This window comes from Erpetoichthys calabaricus, chromosome 4, assembly GCF_900747795.2.
Source record: "Erpetoichthys calabaricus chromosome 4, fErpCal1.3, whole genome shotgun sequence".
NCBI lineage: Eukaryota > Metazoa > Chordata > Cladistia > Polypteriformes > Polypteridae > Erpetoichthys > Erpetoichthys calabaricus.
The window spans coordinates 324,650,209-324,670,063 of NC_041397.2; the positions used below are offsets into that span (position 1 = coordinate 324,650,209).

The 19,855-nt window shown below is 41.1% G+C and overlaps 2 protein-coding genes across 8 annotated transcripts in view; one reads left to right on the plus strand and one right to left on the minus strand.

The window, feature by feature from the left end:
• Window positions 1–19,855, plus strand: part of LOC114643553 (protein NLRC5-like) — a 5,922,889-nt gene that overhangs the window by 194,774 nt on the left and 5,708,260 nt on the right. The gene's annotated exons all lie outside the window — the stretch shown is intronic.
• Window positions 15,127–19,855, minus strand: part of LOC114641980 (NACHT, LRR and PYD domains-containing protein 3-like) — a 1,026,505-nt gene continuing 1,021,776 nt past the window's right edge. For 2 of the 7 annotated variants that reach the window (XM_051925826.1, XM_051925823.1), the window contains 2 exons: window positions 17,225–17,401; window positions 15,131–16,455 (listed from right to left, as the gene is read on the minus strand). In XM_051925826.1, the coding sequence (XP_051781786.1) occupies window positions 16,356–16,455; window positions 17,225–17,401 (277 nt within the window). In that variant the 3' untranslated portion in view covers window positions 15,131–16,355. Of the gene's footprint in view, window positions 16,456–17,224; window positions 17,402–19,855 lie in introns of all 7 variants that reach the window. The other 5 variants (XM_051925828.1, XM_051925824.1, XM_051925825.1 and 2 more) reach the window with 5 other exon arrangements.

Genomic DNA, 19,855 nt, shown 5'->3' on the forward strand with positions numbered 1-19,855 from the left:
CATTTCATCGAAGATCGTGCATGGCGCAGCAAGCATCTTGCTGTAAGACATGAACAATCACTGCGCCATCGTGTTCCCATGTTTAATAACATGCTTTAACTCATATCATCATGAAAATGATATCACATATACTTCTCAGTATTTTAATTATTCAGGGAGCTGTAATATTATGAACGTAATGGATTCTGTGTCCTGTAGGAGGAAGAGCACATAGTGATTTGGGTACATAGAGCACATAGAAGATCAAATACAAAACAAAGCATTTAACGTTACTTTAGTTACGATGGGATTTAAGAAACTAGTAAATTAAACGATTTTAAGATGAAGTTTATGATGTTCTACTTTAATGACAAAATAAACTATGTGATTAAGGTGGAAATTTCAAGATTAAAGTTGACATTTCGTGCTTTTTTCACACTGTGTGCCTATTTTTTTTTCACTGTACCCTAATAAGCTTTCATATGACACTCACACGGTGGGCTACGACTCGCCTTTTCACGCCGACTTTGATATGTGACAACTTTTTTATTTCGGGCACTGTGCGACTTTGTGAACCTGAGCTTTCGCATTTCTCCGACATGCTATGTCACTTGATCAACTTCCTTTTGTTGCTTATATAACTGTTTAATCCAACAAATACTACGTTTTTCTTTGCCTCCATTTGGTATTTGCTGAAATTCTTATATTTTCCCCCGTGCTTTTCCCATTGTCTTTTCACAGAACGCTGGGCTTAAGGGCTATTTATATTGATTTGCATATTCAAAGGATATTTCCTTATTCCATATTCTGGGAGGAGTTGGGGCGGGACAGCAGGCGCGTGCATGTGCGTTTATTTCCACGCTGAGGGGGATTTATGTAGCGGAAGAATGCGGAAGTTGGCGAACACACAGTTTCCTGCATCTGGATTTTTCTGTGCGTAAGCACAATTCGGCTTTTGCGCTTATGTCATGTTATAGTGCGAATTCTACGCACCGCGTTATGCATGAGGACCCCGGTGATTTGTTTGATTTCAGCCTATTTAATCTGAGCAGCACTTCTCTCTCTATAATTTATAAATCCCTCAGTACACCCATAGTAGTCCCTGTTACCTCAGCGAGGTTATCTACTTCCTCACTTGTGAAGACCTCAGAAAAATGTAAGTTTAGGGCATCTGTTATTTCACTGTTTGTATCTTTTAATTCCTCTTTACTATTTCTGATGCACTTCACCTCCTCCTTGACTGTTCTTTTACTACTAAAATACTGAAGGAATCTCTTAGGGTCGTCTTTCACCTTGTCTGCTATATTCCTCTCCAACTGTCTTTTAGCTTCCCTGATATCCTTCTTAATGGTTGCCTTATATTTTATAAGATACTCCTAAAATAAGGCCTCTGTCCCTAATACTCCTAATACTAATATTTTCAAGTTGAAGCCAGATGTCCTGACTAAGATAAGGCTTATTTTCCAACTGAAAAAAAACTTGCATTTAAAATTCTGTTTGATATAAACAATACCCCCCCACACACACACACACCTTTCTGTTCTGTCTGTCCTTCCTAAAAAATGTATCCCTCCATGTTATACACATCACCATTTTTGTTATTTATCCAGGTTTCTGTTACTGCTGTAATATTATAATTATGCACCGCTACATACAACTCCAACTCATTTTGTTTTATTTTTGATACTTCTAGAATTAATGCAAGCTATTTTTAATGTGTTGCTTATTTTACATTTGCACTTAAACTTTGGATTAAAATTTACATTACTATGCCTTTTTATTTTTACACTATTGTTTGTTCCTTCATGTACAGTTTTTTACCTGGCCTGTCGTAAACTTCCTGGCATGACCTAGTTTAAACAATTCTCGACTAACCTCTTCATATGCACTCCTCAACATATTAGTGCCCCTCCATTTCAGATGTAGCCCATTGCGGTAGAACAGGATCCATCTGTTCCAAAAGTTGTCCCAATGCTTCATAAACCTTCTCCCTTCTAGCCTTCATCAAGATTTGAGCCATGTGTTAAGCCTTCTCATCTCCTCAGTCTTACCTGGACTGGTTTTTAGTGTCGCTGTCCAGGTCCAAAATAGTCTGAAAATGGTCTGAGACTTTGAAGTCTGGGGCAGATGTCCCAGGACAGCATGCACCTTTTCTGGTGCACCTATGTCCAACTGTGACCCACCTTTTTCTAACTGTGTACCACGCCACGTTCATGGTTCACACCATCTCCATAAAGGACATCAGGACCCAGTCCACTAATTCTCTACTACAGTGCAGGCCAGCCAACTCCTCCACCAGTTCAATAACCCTGAGTTTGAGATGTTAAATCAGCGAGCATCTCCTGCAGCCTTCAAGGAAGACTGGCGTCTCCAAGCACACCTCCAAAACATACTACAAATATGGCTTGCATTGTACTAGTCTCATTTTTAAAATTTGGATATAAATTACTGTTGAGTCGTTTTTTTTTAGTTTAAATTATTCACCTTTACTCTGATATTCATTTCATAATTTAAGAAACTGATAAACTTATTTCCCAATTGCTGGTCCCTGAAGTTCCTGTAATCCTCTCACACATTGAATGTCTGCAGTTTGTCCTTTTTTTAAGCTATTTAATTTTATTTTTCCCATCTGTTTTTCCTAACTCTGGATCCCTCCTATTACTTTGTTACTTTCCATCTCTCTGCCTACGATTTTTATGCTAGCATTAGCACTAACTTTACTGAGTGCTAAGAACATTTAAATAAAGTAATATAATGTAAATATTTAATTGATTTAAATTCAATTTATAATACATGGAGCAGTTCTCATTTGACAGACTTGGAGCTCTGTAGACATTTATAAATGCAGAATAGTGAAAATAAAACACAACACATAAATTAAACTGATTTTGTTTTCATTCCTGCCATGCTGCTGCTTCTCTTGATTGCACAAATCCTCTTTCCATCAGTAAGTCCTCCTCTTCTCTCCATTGTCTCTGTAGAGTTCAGCCCCAGTTTAGTGAGGTCCTCTTCTCTTGATTTCCTAACCCTTTATTGCTCGAGTACAAACTGTCCTTTCATTCTTCTCATGTCATTTTTCTATTAAAGGTCACCTAACTGGATTGGACAGTTGTTTCTTTTACCTTCTGGGTAATTTTCACCTGCTCTGGTATGTGTGATGTCAATCCTAGATGTATTTGGTGCAATGGTCCTTCACTTTCCTATGATAAGAGCAAAACAAACTCTGACATATCCAGAGATCTCAATATTTCCCTTTGCGGTTCTCATTGTCCACTGCATGTCCTTGTGCGAACTGCTTTAATAATTATACAGATTCCTCCATAATGTTTGGGACTAAGACACATTGATTTCACCCTCTGCTCGCACAGTTTAAAATTATAAATCAAACAACTGAGATGTGATAAAAGTTCAAATTGTAGACTTTCATTTACTGAGGATCTTTTCTCTTATGCAGCCATCTTCAGGTCCAGCTAGTTTCAGGGGCTTGTCCCTTTAAGTTTTCTTTTTGAGTGCCTCAAAATCTAGAGGCCTCATTGTACGTTTCAATGAATTTTAGCTTGTACTGCAATATGTTTCCTGGCCACAAGATGAAGTAGAGAGCCAGGGGTAGACCAAGGAGGGAGAAAACCCCTGAACTTGAACTATTGTTCTGCCCCAGCTAGGTATTTGAAGGGACAACAGAAACACTAATGTGCAATGTCAAGTTTTAGGAGTTATGTAAACATGAATAGATACTACACAAGAATAGAAAATACTGAGAAGGTACTGAAAAGTGTATGGACGGCCACTAAAACCACAGAAACAGCATCTGAAATTACAAGACAGAAATCAACAGAGTATGCAGTGTCAAAGCTTGTGATTCTACTTGATAGCCATCAGCACAGACAGCATGCCATGTCAAATAATAAGAACAAAGAAAGCCTGAGACTTTGACAGTCTGTTTTGAAAGAGAGAGAATAGATCTGATACATCCACCTTGAGCCATGAAGATCAGTTAATGGCAGTTTGGACTGCTCTCCAAAGTTGTCGTTACACCACACATATTCTGAAGTGGCATCAGAATTTACAGTTTGTGCAGAATCATCACCTTCATGCACTTCACTACAACTACAACTAGAATCAGTATTACTGTCAGTGGTCTTTGCTGAAGAGCTGCCTCGACAAATCACTTTCTTCTGCACTTGGTTTCTACTCTGGTTTAATATAATACCGCTGTGACAATGTATGATTAATTTCTGTCATGTCTGTTTTTCTTTTTCTCTTCCATACCACAACAGCCAAGTTTTAGTCCATGTTGGAAGCAGGGGTAGAGAGAGTAAGTGTTTTCCTCTAGGGGTCGCTAGCTCCCTAGTTGGAATACAGTAAGTTCTTTTTAATTGCGGTGTTTTAAGTAACCTGAACCTAAATAGATATAATATTAAAAGGCGATATACCTCCCATGTGATACGGCGGTAAGAAATCACATAAGAGAAAATAACTTAGCTTTCTTTACTGACGATTTACGCAGCATTACAGACGAAGGAAGCCATAGCAAGACCATTATCGAGGTGGGATCTCGATGTATACAATCTGCCAGATGACAATATCCCCATCCGTCCATCGCTTCGAGGTGTTTGGGCAATATTCCAAAGCTTTATACTGTTTTCTCCACGTGCAGGCCCTTACTTAGGTAAATCATGCCATTCCAAACAAGGCAAAGAGAGGATTCAATTTCATGCACACAGAAATAGTCCAATGTCCATTTTCGTAGTTGTCCCTTTCTCTCCTCAAATGCTTGCCTAGCAGTTCTAAATGCTGAGCCCTTCTGTGCTAACTCTGGCCTGTACATTTGAGTGGATTTATAATTTTTTTTTTTTTTTGTACAGAGCACAGTGACATTAAACTTATATTCTTATTACAATCCACCCTTTGTCACTGTATCTGTTACAAAAACAATACTTAGGTCTTATCCATAAAACAAAAGGTACTCAATCTCTCTTCATAGTGTAGACAGTTCCTCAAAAACGTTTGTGGAAATGCGGGGTGTAGTGCCACTATAGCTCCTGTTTCATTCATCTAATATACCAGCGTAAATAAATATTGACAATGATAAATTACAGTATAATTGGACGAATCACTGTATCCCACCGGTGGTGTAGGTGGAGATCTCCTATTATGACTTTTTATTACTTACGTAGTCGGTGTTGTAACTGAATATCACTGGGCCCATGCAGTGGGTACCATAGCCTCAGATTACATTACAAATCTATGTAGCATCTTGGTGGACTTTACTATTCTTTGGCACTTGTAACATTTCAAACTTCAGTATGTTGCTATATGTGCCCCACCCTTTGGTGTCTGATCCCTTTATTTGAGTTACAATAGTCGTAACATAAATCAGATGCTATTCTAGATCTATTGCTATGATTATTAATAATTGTTCTTAACCAGTATTACTGCATAATTGTATACTATCTTTTATCCTCCCCAACTTCACTATGAGATGTTTTATTCCCTGTCAGTTTACAAAATAACATCATTGGTGGTAAATTATGCATATCCTCATACCCTTGAGCCCCTTTTATAACACTTTCAAATATATTCCTAAACTTTCTATATACATGCCTTGTCCAACCCAGTGGTTTGTAGATCCCTCCGAACAAATGTGTGGCTGGTACTGGAACTAAATAGTCTTTGCCAGTACTGGAACAGAAACTAAACAGTCTGATTGCCATTAGAGAGCTAATGAGATGCACACGTGGTGACTGTCCATTTAGCAGAAGAACACTTCACTCTAGGCTTGCACTGGATACAGTAGTCATTCATGGGAGCCTTCAACAGCTGTCATCTCACTTCAGTGGCATTTCACAGTCTGTTTGTGTTAAAGTCCATAAAAACTGTTTCTGTAGCAAATGTCTGCACAATCATATCATGGCATCAGATTTACTTAGCTGGACTTACAATCTTTGTTTGATTCTGCACTCCTTCCACTCTGGATAAGCGAGTCGTTTCTTCACCATCTGTTATCAGGTATGTGCAGCAGACCAAGAGTCATTAGTACAGTACAGTCACTTTAAATCTTCATTTGTTGAACATCACCTTTTCTTCATTGATAAAGCTCCACTACTGAGTTGGAGAGGTCTGAACGACCACTAAATTGAGTGTCCAAACTAAAATACTTGCTATGCTAAATAAAGAAGGGTGAAGGGTAGAAAAACCAAGTCACATAAAACAATACTTTATCAATCATATGTATAATACAATACACAGCACTATTAATAGAAATCCTAGACTCTCGGTTTCCAGTCTCATATCATACATCATAAATAACAGTTAAAGATAAATTAATATGGCAAATTATTACATTTAAACCAGGTTAGTGAAAATGTTTCAGTAGGATAATACACTAAACAAAATAAACACATTGCATCCGTTATTCATCACAGGTGTCATAAATTATAATATAAATTTCCTGATGTATAACTGACTTCACAATCTATTCAACTATGTGCATTATCACTGAGCACTAACCTTAATACATCGATGTAACAACAAATCTTCATAAAATTAATCACTAACAGATACAAATGAATACATGTATTCAGTTCTAATACATCTCATTATTACTGAAGTGATAATAATAATAATCATTTGCCATACACCAAAATATGTAAACCCTCTTTACTGTATTTTATATGAAGACTAGAGAAAGAAATTAGTCTAGTTTAATATAAAAACTTTTCGCCTATTTACACTTTACAATTATTTTGTATCATTTAAACATTTTATTATACAGGATGTTATACCCTTACACTTGCACAACTAATCAGCATGCAAGGAAATAATTCCAATAATTGCTGTTCATTAATCTGTGATTGAGAAGCAAACATTCACCACCCGTTGGTCAGATTACATCTAATTTCTCTGCCCAAACTTGCTGTTAAATTATTTCTTGCAGCTTGTATAGGAATATGCTGCGTGTTTCATTCATTGGCCACAGGGTGTTTGCTGAATCTGCAGATAAAGAACATCTATAGTTTTGAAGTTACATATCTTTTATGATTATAATACTTTTATTGAAATTCAGATTTTTAAATTCTTAACTCTTTAACTGACCACGCTACAGGCTGTCCTTCTGCCTTCAGTTAAACTTACAAGTTCAATAGGTCAGCTTTATTTAACACTGCATGTGTTTGTAGTCATCAAAGACATTCCAGGCCCACTGACTAAGCACCGGATGCACTACCAATACCAGTTAAGTTATTCTTTGATTTTACTTGCTGTAGCATTTTAGATATTCACATGTATTACTACTACAATTACATTAGGATATGATCCCCTATTACTATGCTATTATGTTATTAGGTGAGTTGTCCCCCATCTTTTAGGATTTAGTCTGCTGACAGACAAAGAAGGACAGACATTTAATAGACACAGACTTACAAATGACATACAGTATAAGAGCATCTGCCACCCCAGACTCTGAACATGAGTAATTAATCTTTTTTATTTTCTTTACTAGATTTTATCCCACTTCATGCCCAAGTAGTTTAGTTGGCTAAGGCAGAAGTTCTTCAGCACACTGGAGAAAGCAACTGTTCACAGACAAATGGCCTCCACTCTTTACAGTCAGTCCTACACATTTAGCAATTGCTTCATTCTTTCAAATATCATCACATATTCTTATACGTTCCCTTTTACAATTGCATTTCATTCACAGAGATCTCTATCACACGTGCTATAAACTCACTCGAGTTTTCACCGTTCAACGCATTTAAACGCGTCTTTCCCTTCATGCTTATTTACTTATCACGACCATTAAACAACTTACTTCTTTACCTTCATGCTTATTATTACAATCAAACAACTTCTCAGGACGCAAGCTGGTATTAGGAGCACAGCTAGCACAGTTTCATATGGCGCTAGTCTCCAGATCATGGAAACTCCGTGGCAAACCGATTCAGCGACAATCAAGGAAAAATATTTCCGTGGTGATCTGACTGAGCGACAAGAAGGTGAATTCACCCATCAGGATATTACGCGACACAATTCCACAAGAAGAAAGCATTCACAGAAAAGCTACACAGTCAAAAAGAATATCCTGACTTAATAAGGAAAACATACAAGCTTGAACCTTTATTTTCTATCACCGGGCAAGTGTGCTAACCACTGCGCCACCTCACTCTTTACCCTTATACTCCCTCAAATGCACAACCTCCATTCACACACATCAGGTGCATTCTGCTTTTCGCAAGAAGTTGTCTCACTTCTTATTTATTATTATAAAAAGAGTGTTTTTCCTTTAAACTTGATCAGGATTTGAAAGGAAAAATGTATTGCACATTTATAACTAGTTTTAAGCACAAGTGGAGACATTTTATTTACTTTAACCCAATTATATATATATATATATATATATATAAAATATTTCTTTGTCATGTGAGAAGCTGTCTCATTTTAAATCCACACTTATACAATTAATACCTTCCTAAAGTATGGCCAGTACTCACAGGAAGGTAACAGAGGCATGCTTCTCATTGCAAAGTTAAAACCAGATATGTTTGGTTGTATTTATTTATTTATTTTTCTCACTTTAAGTTAGAACTCTTTATATTTTAGTGCTATTTGTGTACACATTCTACAGTTTCCTTTTTAATACTAGCTTATAACGTAGGTTTGTATAGATAGATAGATAGATAGATAGATAGATAGATAGATAGATAGATAGATAGATAGATAGATAGATAGATAGATAGATAGATAGATAGATAGATACTTTAAAGCAATACTTATAAGATGACTCAATAATTTAATTACTTTCTGTGTATTTTTTGATGTCCCACAATTATCAGCATTTTAACACATGTCATGATACTTTAGCAGTATTGGTGTGTGTGTCGGGGGGGTGTTGCCAGAACCTTTAACTTTTATACCTTTAACCTTTTGGGCAGAGAAACAGCAGCACAGCTCATAAACTGTGTTTTTAACAGGCGGATGAATCGTGTATTTTGGATTATATCGAGCTGCTATTATGTCATTAAAGATTTCTACAATTATTTTAGTGAGTGCGATCGAGAGTTTATGGATTTTATCGGCATTGACACTGTTCATCTTTAAGTATTTGACTGCCAGACCCGCTGGTTGTGTGACTCATCAGACGATAAGGTAAATTCATGCTTGCATGCATCAACTCTTAATAACACACAGCTCTTCATAGCTTTACAAAATACTATTTCTAATGGCTAACGGTGTAACTTATTTAATAACAGTGTTCCCCAACACGGCATTTACTTCTCTGGCAGGTTTTGGACATTCGTATGGCATCTGATTAATCTGTGTTGTCCACCTGGGTGCCGTTTTGCTTTATTCTGGACAACCAGTCTTGTGTCTATAAGTTTAAAATTGTTGTTTTACATTTTATCGTGTCCGGCTTAGTTTTGACTTTTATTTTATTTATTCCCACATTTTATAATCATGCTTTGGACTTTAAAGTCCAACCCGCAGAATGTAATTAGCAGAAGCTGCTACAATTTACCAGCAGCTATTTGTTTTTTTTTTATTATTGCCCATGCACTGTGGCCCATGTTATATAAGACCGCTTCTTGTACTCTCACAGGATTAATTGATATCCCCATTCCAGTTAGGGCCAGGCATTTAAGGCAGTATAACTCGGTCACGGGAGTCCATGACTGTGTGTGCGACCATCCCAGTATACTCAATACCTGACCGAGACCTTCCATGTCATCATTATCAGAAGCTTATTTTATATATATATATATATATATATATATATATATATATATATATATATATATATACAGTGGTGTGAAAAACTATTTGCCCCCTTCCTGATTTCTTATTCTTTTGCATGTTTGTCACACAAAATGTTTCTGATCATCAAACACATTTAACCATTAGTCAAATATAACACAAGTAAACACAAAATGCAGTTTTTAAATGATGGTGTTTATTATTTAGGGAGAAAAAAAATCCAAACCTACATGGCCCTGTGTGAAAAAGTAATTGCCCCCTGAACCTAATAACTGGTTGGGCCACCCTTAGCAGCAATAACTGCAATCAAGCGTTTGTGATAACTTGCAATGAGTCTTTTACAGCGCTCTGGAGGAATTTTGGCCCACTCATCTTTGCAAAATTGTTGTAATTCAGCTTTATTTGAGGGTTTTCTAGCATGAACCGCCTTTTTAAGGTCATGCCATAGCATCTCAATTGGATTCAGGTCAGGACTTTGACTAGGCCACTCCAAAGTCTTCATTTTGTTTTTCTTCAGCCATTCAGAGGTGGATTTGCTGGTGTGTTTTGGGTCATTGTCCTGTTGCAGCACCCAAGATCGCTTCAGCTTGAGTTGACGAACAGATGGCCGGACATTCTCCTTCAGGATTTTTTGGTAGACAGTAGAATTCATGGTTCCATCTATCACAGCAAGCCTTCTAGGTCCTGAAGCAGCAAAACAACCCCAGACCATCACACTACCACCACCATATTTTACTGTTGGTATGATGTTCTTTTTCTGAAATGCTGTGTTCCTTTTACGCCAGATGTAACGGGACATTTGCCTTCCAAAAAGTTCAACTTTTGACTCATCAGTCCACAAGGTATTTTCCCAAAAGTCTTGGCAATCATTGAGATGTTTCTTAGCAAAATTGAGACGAGCCCTAATGTTCTTTTTGCTTAACAGTGGTTTGCGTCTTGGAAATCTGCCATGCAGGCCGTTTTTGCCCAGTCTCTTTCTTATGGTGGAGTCGTGAACACTGACCTTAATTGAGGCAAGTGAGGCCTGCAGTTCTTTAGACATTGTCCTGGGGTCTTTTGTGACCTCTCGGATGAGTCGTCTCTGCGCTCTTGGGGTAATTTTGGTCGGCCAGCCACTCCTGGGAAGGTTCACCACTATTCCATGTTTTTGCCATTTGTGGATAATGGCTCTCACTGTGGTTCGCTGGAGTCCCAAAGCTTTAGAAATGGCTTTATAACATTTACCAGACTGATAGATCTCAATTACTTCTGTTCTCATTTGTTCCTGAATTTCTTTGGATCTTGGCATGATGTCTAGCTTTTGAGGTGCTTTTGGTCTACTTCTCTGTGTCAGGCAGCTCCTATTTAAGTGATTTCTTGATTGAAACAGGTGTGGCAGTAATCAGGCCTGGGGGTGGCTACGGAAATTGAACTCAGGTGTGATACACCACAGTTAGGTTATTTTTTAACAAGGGGGCAATTACTTTTTCACACAGGGCCATGTAGGTTTGGATTTTTTTTTCTCCCTAAATAATAAAAACCATCATTTAAAAACTGCATTTTGTGTTTACTTGTGTTATATTTGACTAATGGTTAAATGTGTTTGATGATCAGAAACATTTTGTGTGACAAACATGCAAAAGAATAAGAAATCAGGAAGGGGGCAAATAGTTTTTCACACCACTGTATATATGATACATTATAAATATGATGCAGTTATAAATTTAACCACTATCCTGCTCGCTGTGCCATTTTGTTTTCCTGTAGGGGTTGCTAGCTCCCTAGTTGGAATAAGTTCTTTTTACTTGCGACATTTTAAGTAACCTGAACCTAAATAGATATAATATTAAAAGGTGATATACCTTCCATAGTGATACGGCGGTAATCTATAACTTAGCTTTCTTTACTGACGATTTACACAGCATTACAGACAAAGGAAGCCATTGCAAGATCATTATTGTGGTGGGATCTCGATGTATACAGTCTGCCATTTTTGTTGCTGCACTGGAAGGTTTTTCAGGATCAGATGACGATATCCCCATCCGTCCGTCGTCTTCGAGGTGTTTGGCTGCTGTCCAAGTCTTTTATACTGTTTTCTCCACGTACAGGCTCTTACTTAGGTAAATCATGTCATTCTAAACAAGGCTAGAGAGGATTCAATTTCATGCACACAGAAATCGTACAATGTCCATTTTCGTAGTTGTCCCTTTCTCTCCTCAAATGCTTGCCTAGCAGTTCTAAATGCTGAGCCCCTCTGTCCTAAATCTGGCCTGTACATGTGAGTGGATTTATGAAATATTTGTTTGCACAGAGCACAGTGACATTAAACTTATATTCTTATTACAATTGGGGATTAAAATTTGGCCACTGAGGGTAGGTAGGTGATGAAGGGCATCTGGGGAAAATGGGATTACGAACGAGTAACCAGTCACCTTTCACGTAATTGCATAAATATTGTGGCCTGAATTACATTACACTTGCTTATTTAAACAACCGAACTACCATCTGGATTTCTGTCAAGCACTGGTGTGGAAAGGGGGGAAGAGAGGTTGAGGACCAAATATTTTTGAATGCTACTGAGGGTTCTCATGGAGCACAAATGCAAATTTTAGCAGAGTTTTTTGGCAGCCTTTGTTGATTTTCGTAAACCGTTTGATTCAGTAGATCAAGTTGTCCTGTAGGACATCCTGAGACTTTGCAGGACCACCCTAAAGTTGCTGGATGTCATGGCCGGTCTGTACACTGGTACTGTGAGTGCCGTGCAGAGTGGAGGTAGAGCCTCTACATTTTTCCCAGTTGATTTTGGGGTTCATCAGCGGTGTGTTCTGCTCCTACACTTTTCAGTGTTTGTATGGACTGGGTGTTGGGCAAAGTCATGGGGTCCAGTGGCTGTGGGGTACCTGTTCGTGAAGAGAGATTCAGTGAACTTGACTTTGCTGAGGATGCTGTGATCTTTGCGGAGTCAATGGAGGCTTTGATCGGGGCTCTCGAGAAACTTAGCGAGGAGTCCAAGTGTCTCGGCTTGTGAGGGTCCTGTGTCACAGACATGCGAGTAGAAGTTAACTAAAGGGTCTGAATAATGGCAATTCCACGTCCGACCAGGGGGAGGCAGGGTGTACTAATTGTCTTTCTCGATGCCTTGCAGACAATTCTCAGAAAATCCTGCAGGGTTCTGGCGTCTCTGATGACGTCACTTCCTACGCTGGCCTTTAAAGCGGCCGTCTTGATTCAATACCAGCAGTTCTGTTTTGGACTCAGTCTTGTGAACAAGTCACCATCTTTAATTACCTTTTTGCAGCCAAAGCACATTATATGGGTGGCTGCCCCAAACCTTTATGATGTCTGCTTGTCGTTCTTGTGACACCTGATAAAAACCAACATCCAGGGCTTTGATGACCTCTTGGGCACAGCCATCAGCAGTGGGTCTGTTTGTGGAGAGAGTGTCGACCTTGTCGAGAGGTTTATTTGCTTTGGCAGTGACATTCACATCTCTGGTGACTCTTCAGTAGATGGACTGAGAGAGCATGGGGGGTCATGAGGTCGTTAGAAAGGGGTTTGTGGTGCTCTTGATATCTCTATAAAACAATGAAAGTCCAAGTCTTTAGAGTCCTGGTGCTTCATGTCTTGCTATATGGTTGTGAGACATGGACGCTATCCAGTGACATGAGGCTAAGAGTGGGCTCCTTCATGTGTGTCTCTTCGGAGAATCCTTAGGGGGCCTCTGGTTTGACTTTGTGCTAATCATGGAGTTCTGAATGAGGCACATTACCTGCATTGTGAGAGAGCGTCAGTTACGGCACTACGACCATGTGATGCGTTTCCCCGAGGGTGATCCAGCTCGTAAGATCCTCATTGTTGGGGACCCAAGTGGCTGGACCAGGCCAAGGGGTCGCCCAAGTAACACTTGGCTGCGACAGATAGATGGGCATTTCCAGAAGGGGGGTGCTGGACTGAGTGTCTGCTGAGGGGTTGCCAACTGGGATTCCAAGCTGGTTTGTCATGTGGTGGGTGCGGCAATGAGCTGTACCAGTGAATGCTCTCCAAACTCACCTGACCTTTCTGTTTTTCTATATATTCAGATTTATCATTGCTAGCTGCAGGCTGTTATGCCAAGTTGGACATCGGCTTTATGTTGTATACTCAAGTTAAACTTTTAAATTAAGTACATCATGAAGAGCCACACTTTCTGATAATGGGCCTTCATGCCACCTGCTCTTGAGCTCAGCTCAGTGTCTTTCAGTCGTATTTGGTTTCTTAAAATTATTTGCACAGACTTGCTTTGCTTTTAATATACATTTTTATATACATCTAATATTCAAGTTTTACAAAAATGAAGGGCCAGATCTGGTTGGATCTTCTGATAAACTTGTTTAAGAAAGTGAATTTTATTTTACATGAACACGATTAGGTCATCAGCAGTCCTCCTCGTCTGGAGATCCTGTCTATGACATCCCTTTATGTCTCATGGTGTGTCGTATCTGTGTGGAATTTGTGCCTGTGAGCAGATTATAGGTTTGGAGTTGACCATCAGAAGTTTCACATTTTGTTTATTCGAGTTGTTTTTTCTAATTTTATTTTGTAGCGGGGCTACATAGTTAGTGTTGTTAAATGTCAGTTCTGAGTGCGTCTCGTTTCCATTGTCCTGTTTGCTGTTTGTATGTGTATCAGTTAATGTTGTCCCCGTAAAGGGGGACAGATGATGGAAGGAGACCACAGCCTCAAACCTGGAAAACACCTGTTCACGATTAATCAATTACCGCCGTCACAGGACTATTTAAGCCAGCAGGAGAGAGAGGAGAGAGAGAGGGGAGAAGAGAAAGGAGACCATTGTTTTTTCATCCACGTATCAACTTACTTGCTGTTTTTTTTTCTCATCGTGCCTTTGCACCTGTTTGGTTTTCACTTTGCCGGACTGTCTTGCATCCTTCATCTGCTGAGACCCCGGGGTCCATTCGTCATCCACCATACGCAGAGGATTCACGGTGAGGTTGCTCCAATTACCGGGAAAATCAAACAACGCATTTAACTCTAGTTCAGTCTTCTGTATTCAGGCCAGTTTTTATAACCGGGCTCAAGTTCACAAGCATTCAGTAGCCTATATCATTCATTTTTGTTATTCGTGTTGTGTGTTTATATGTTACAGGGGCAAGGGAGGGTTTTTGTTGTATTTATATTTGGTGGTGTCTTGTTGTTGCTGGGGTGGAGGGATATTTATATTTATATCTGTTTTCTATTTTTTGCATGTCTTGTTTCATTTAATACATTTAATCCGTTTAATTTTACATCCTGCTTTTGTGTACTTATATTGACACCGTCGATTGTGGGGAAAATTTTAATTGGTTAGAAGCACGGCTTGATAGTTAGATTCTTTCTCAGTAAATTATCCAGGCCACAGGTCTTGGAGGTGTAGCTGCCGGCTGGGTACGGGGTCGGCCGTTACAATTTTATTGATTTTATTACAATCATACAAAATTCCGTACAAATAAATCAATTTTTACAAAAATAAGATCGAAAACAAATCAACCCTCACCCCTGAGAAAGAGAGCATGGCCAGAAGAGTAAAACTTAAAGCTAGTAAAAATAAGTAAATAGATGAATTAATAAGTGAATAAAGATAAATATAGAAGAAATAAAAAAGGGGAGAGAATTTGCTTCCTCAGTGCTTTAAACGCTTATTCTAAAATCTTATCGATGAGATCCTGACAGGTTCTGAAAAAGTTCTGCACAGATCCTCTAAGTGAGAATTTGATTTTTTCCAGTTTCAAATAATATAAAACATCAGTTACTCACTGACTTAAAGAGGAGAGTTAGGATTCTCCCAGTTGAGCAAAATAAGTGTGCGTGCCAGTAGTGTAGTGAAGGCCATCACAGTTTGTTTGTCCTTCTCCATTTTAAGCCCCTCTGTGAGCCCACCAAACACAGCTGTTAATGGATTAGGAGGGATTGGGACACCAAGGCTGTCTGAAAGGCATTTAAAGATTTTGGTCCAAAATGATGTTAATTTGGTGCAGGCCCAAAACATGTGACCCAGTGCAAGGACACGACTGGAGGGGACGGTGAAGTGGAGACAACGGAATAAAAAAGAAAATCAAAATCAAAACGGAGCCTTGTGGGAGTTGAAATGTCACCAAAGGACAACCAGCAGGTGGCAGACAGGACTTGGGGGACACGGAGGAGACACGGGTTCAAATGACACAGAGTGATGATGGAGACAAGCGCTGATGGCATCCTGTGATGGACCAGCATCCTGTCCAGGGTTTGTCACAGCCTCGTCCCCAGTGTCACTACAGCCTCAGGCCCCCTGTCACCCCACAGCTGGACTGTCCACCTCTCTTTGCTCCTCGGTGGGACAGGCGACTTGGGGGTCTTTTTACAGGATGACCCCCACTGCTTTACTGCCTCTAGTGGTGAAACTCGGGGGTCTGCAGGTCTGAGTCTGCTTGAGTTTTGTCACCCAGAGGGTCTTAAGGCGTTAAAAATAAAAGTGACGTTAAAGGAGGAGCACATAGGCTGAGGGGACACGGAGAGTTTATAAAATGAGGAGCAGAGCTGAAAGGAGAAGAAAAAGAAGAAAGAGGAGAATTTAGGGAGTGGATGGGGGGCTCCGTCACTGACAGGGGTCAGTCTGATCACCACTGCTGGTCTTCTCATGTACTGATAGTCAGCTGACGTCCAGACCTCCTCAGCATCTCCTGTAGTGACCTCAGGTTCCTCTTCTCACTCTCACTGATCGGGTTGTTCTCCAGCCTGTGAGAAGACAAAAGTGTGACTTACAAACAGCAAGGGACGTCACACACACACTGGACTGTCACACTGACACGCCCCCTGATGTCACCCAGAATTCCTCTCAGTGTCTGTGCTCATCTAAGTCACATGACATGTGTGTCAGCCTGTCAGTCACTCAGTCCACTCACCGATTGGTCAACATCCTCTGAAGGCCTGCTGGTCGCGTCACATTTCATAAAGAAGGTGGTCTGTCCAGTTGACGTGCTGTTGCCCCCTCTGTCCGCCTGTGGTCACTTCCTGTCTGTCTCTCTAGTGCTCTGTCTCTCTTCATTTTCTCTTCTTCTCCTCCTCACTCTCATGTCTTCTCTCATTTCATTTCCTGATCGTCTCTCATCCTCCATCTTGTTTCTTCCTCTTGTCCACTGAGCCCCCCATCTGCTGCTCTGATCTTTCTTGTTTGTTCCAATTCACCCTCAGACCCCCGACTGTCATGTCCCCCTCTCCTCCTGTCCACACTGTGTGCTGTCCTGATCCCCCCTGTGTCATTGTCCCATGTCACTGGCTGGACACTCAACTGCTGTCCATTTCTTCTTCTTCTTGTCCATCTCACACTTCTCCTCCTCTTCATCTTCCTCTGTCTGCCTCTCCTTATCTTTGTTGTCCTTCCTGTCTGTCACCTCAGTCAGCTCCACTTGTCACTGTCACTCTGGTCACTCCATGTGCTGTCATGTGATCAGCCCGCCCATCAATAACACATTCACACCCCCCACCCCTCCCGCTCTTTACTCACCACAGTGTCTCTAATTTACAGTTGTCACTCCTGAGCCCCTCACTCAGCTGACAAGCCCCTGAATCTCCCAGGTTGTTGTTGTTGCTCAGGTCCAGTTCAGTCAGCCGTGACTTTGGAGACGAGAGGACCGAGGAGAGAGCTGAGCAGCAGGCCGAGGTGAGACCACAAGAGTACAACCTGTGGAGAAGAAGAGAGACGAGTGAGGACAGACAGACAGACAGAAGGACACACAGCACAAGGGCTCAATGACTGTGCCGTCTTCACTGAAATGCACTTTGACCCTGAGACCACCGCTGTCCTTATAAGGTAAGGCGCTATATACCTGAACAGCGTCTTCTGCCTTCCTGCCACACTGACTGGTGACAAGTCATTCAAAGTGACATGTGGACACTGGACAGGAATGTGAAGGACATGAGGCTGACAGTGTCCTGCACTTAAGGGTCCAGACAGACTTGTCAAAGCTGATGACAGCGGAGGGACCACCTTGGATTTGTGTATGTAACTGAGGACTCAGCACATGGAGTGTCTGTCATGGTGGGCTCTCCTGATGTCAGACCACCTAGATGATGAGGACCCTCTGTCTGTCTATTGTGACAAAGACTGGACTGACTGTGTGATCAGTGACAAAATGGACAGGGTGGACAGGACTGACATGTGAAACTTCTGACACTCACACGTCACATGCTGACCGGTACCGCTGACCAGCTGACCTCAGTCCACTAAAGGCCTCACTGCTGGTGTCCTCGGTGTTCTTATTTCTCTCCTAATTTGTAATAAAGCCAGGGGACGAGCTCTGAATGGACACTCAGCATCCCAAAGTCCAGTCCCCTGGGCACAGAGGTGGTCTGAGTGGACAGTGAAGTGACCCCCATTACTGCTGACCACTGCTGTCCACTCCCAGCTCTCCTCTGACCTGAGCTGCCCATTCAGAGTAAAATGTCAGAGTGACCTGCTAGCATCGCCACCTGCTGGTAGGTGTTAGAAATGACACAATTGACACCTCAGTGACATCAAACCACACAGAGAATTAAAGAATAAAAAGACAAGAAGAACATCAGCTGGGCCACCGAAAGAGAAAAGAATCAGAAGATCACAAGAAGAACACGTCAGGGGCTCAGAAAAGGACGAGAATCATCAGGAATTCAGCAGTCCGGACCACCAGGATTAACTCACCTGTGAAGATCAGGAAACAAATCAAAAGAACAACAACACATCCCATAATAAAAAGACAGAATATGAGAGAAGGTGAAAGAAAGCCAAACAATCGTCTCTTCATAGCTCAGTCCTAAATCACAAGCAAATCCTTTTACTTCTAACGACTCAAGTGAAGCCCCCCATGGCAGCCTGTTTGAGGGGTCCTGCTTCTCGAGGTCCGACCACATAAACCTCACAGTCTGAGGGCCAACGCGATTCTCTCAATGACTTCTTCAGGGCAAACAATAAAACATAACACAAGTTACTAAATAAATCCTAAAAACGTCACTCTGTGACAATGACGATGACGTGTGTGACATTAAAGAGTACTGGCGTCCACTGCAGCTGTCCCCGTGTTTAGGACCCCCGTCATTTGTGTGTTCTCGATGTCACATTAGGACACGCTGGTAAAGGCCGATGTCTGCAGACACTTTGAACATTCAAATGAGGACATGTCCCCTGTTGGTGCCAGTGTTGTAATAAAGGGTGACACCATTGTCATCAATCAAGTGACGATTTGTCTAAGAAACAGGCGAGACTCGAGCTGTGAGGGTAGAATACACAACAATGGGGTCACGTCACAAGTCTGATGTGCAGGACACCAACAGAGGAGCACATGGACATCAGGAGCAGAAAAGTGACATCAGAGAGGGGCTGAGCAAATGTCACTTTGTCACTAAGGGTCACAAGGGGGTCAACTGAAATCAGAAACTACTAGAAAGTGCTGGGGATTGTGATGGACACTTGAGGCCACAGGAACAGAACTGGACTGTCAAACTGGGAAGAACAGCAGCTGCTGGTCTGCCGAGGTGACAAGGAGCACACGAGGGCATATTGGCTTTGGGGTAGATGGTGGTGACGGGCGGTCTGCGGAGTCCTTTAGTAAAGAAGGTGACATTTTTGTGGAGTGTGTGTGTGTGTGTACGTCAACTCTAGAATACTGACATCTGTTAGTCTGACCTGAGGACAGCAGATCACAGAGACTCAGGAACAACACATGTCACAGTCACTGAGGGGACATCTTTAGTGTCCTCATGAGAAAAAAGTCATCTGAGTGAAGGGGACAACAACAGTGAGGGTCTGCGGTGGTCCGCCATGTGCTCAGGACGCCTGCCTTGAAGACTTGGCCTGACGTCACGTCCTGCACCAGCTTAGCCTGCCAAGGTCAAACCTCAGTGACAAGTGACATGTTTAGGACAGGAAGGAGAACTGGGGGTCCACAGGTGTTTCCTCCTTTTCCCTCAGTAATTTTTCCTTCACATTTTTCTTCTTTTTCTTATTTGATGTTTAAAGACATTGAGCCGCTGAGGTGGTCAGTTAGACCCCTTGAGTGTGGACCCTCTGTGATGGCCTGTCCATCCTGCTTGTGTTCAGTTCCTGCTACTGGGAGAGGCCCTGCCACTTAGTGACCACAACCAAGAGTGACCAGAATCAGAG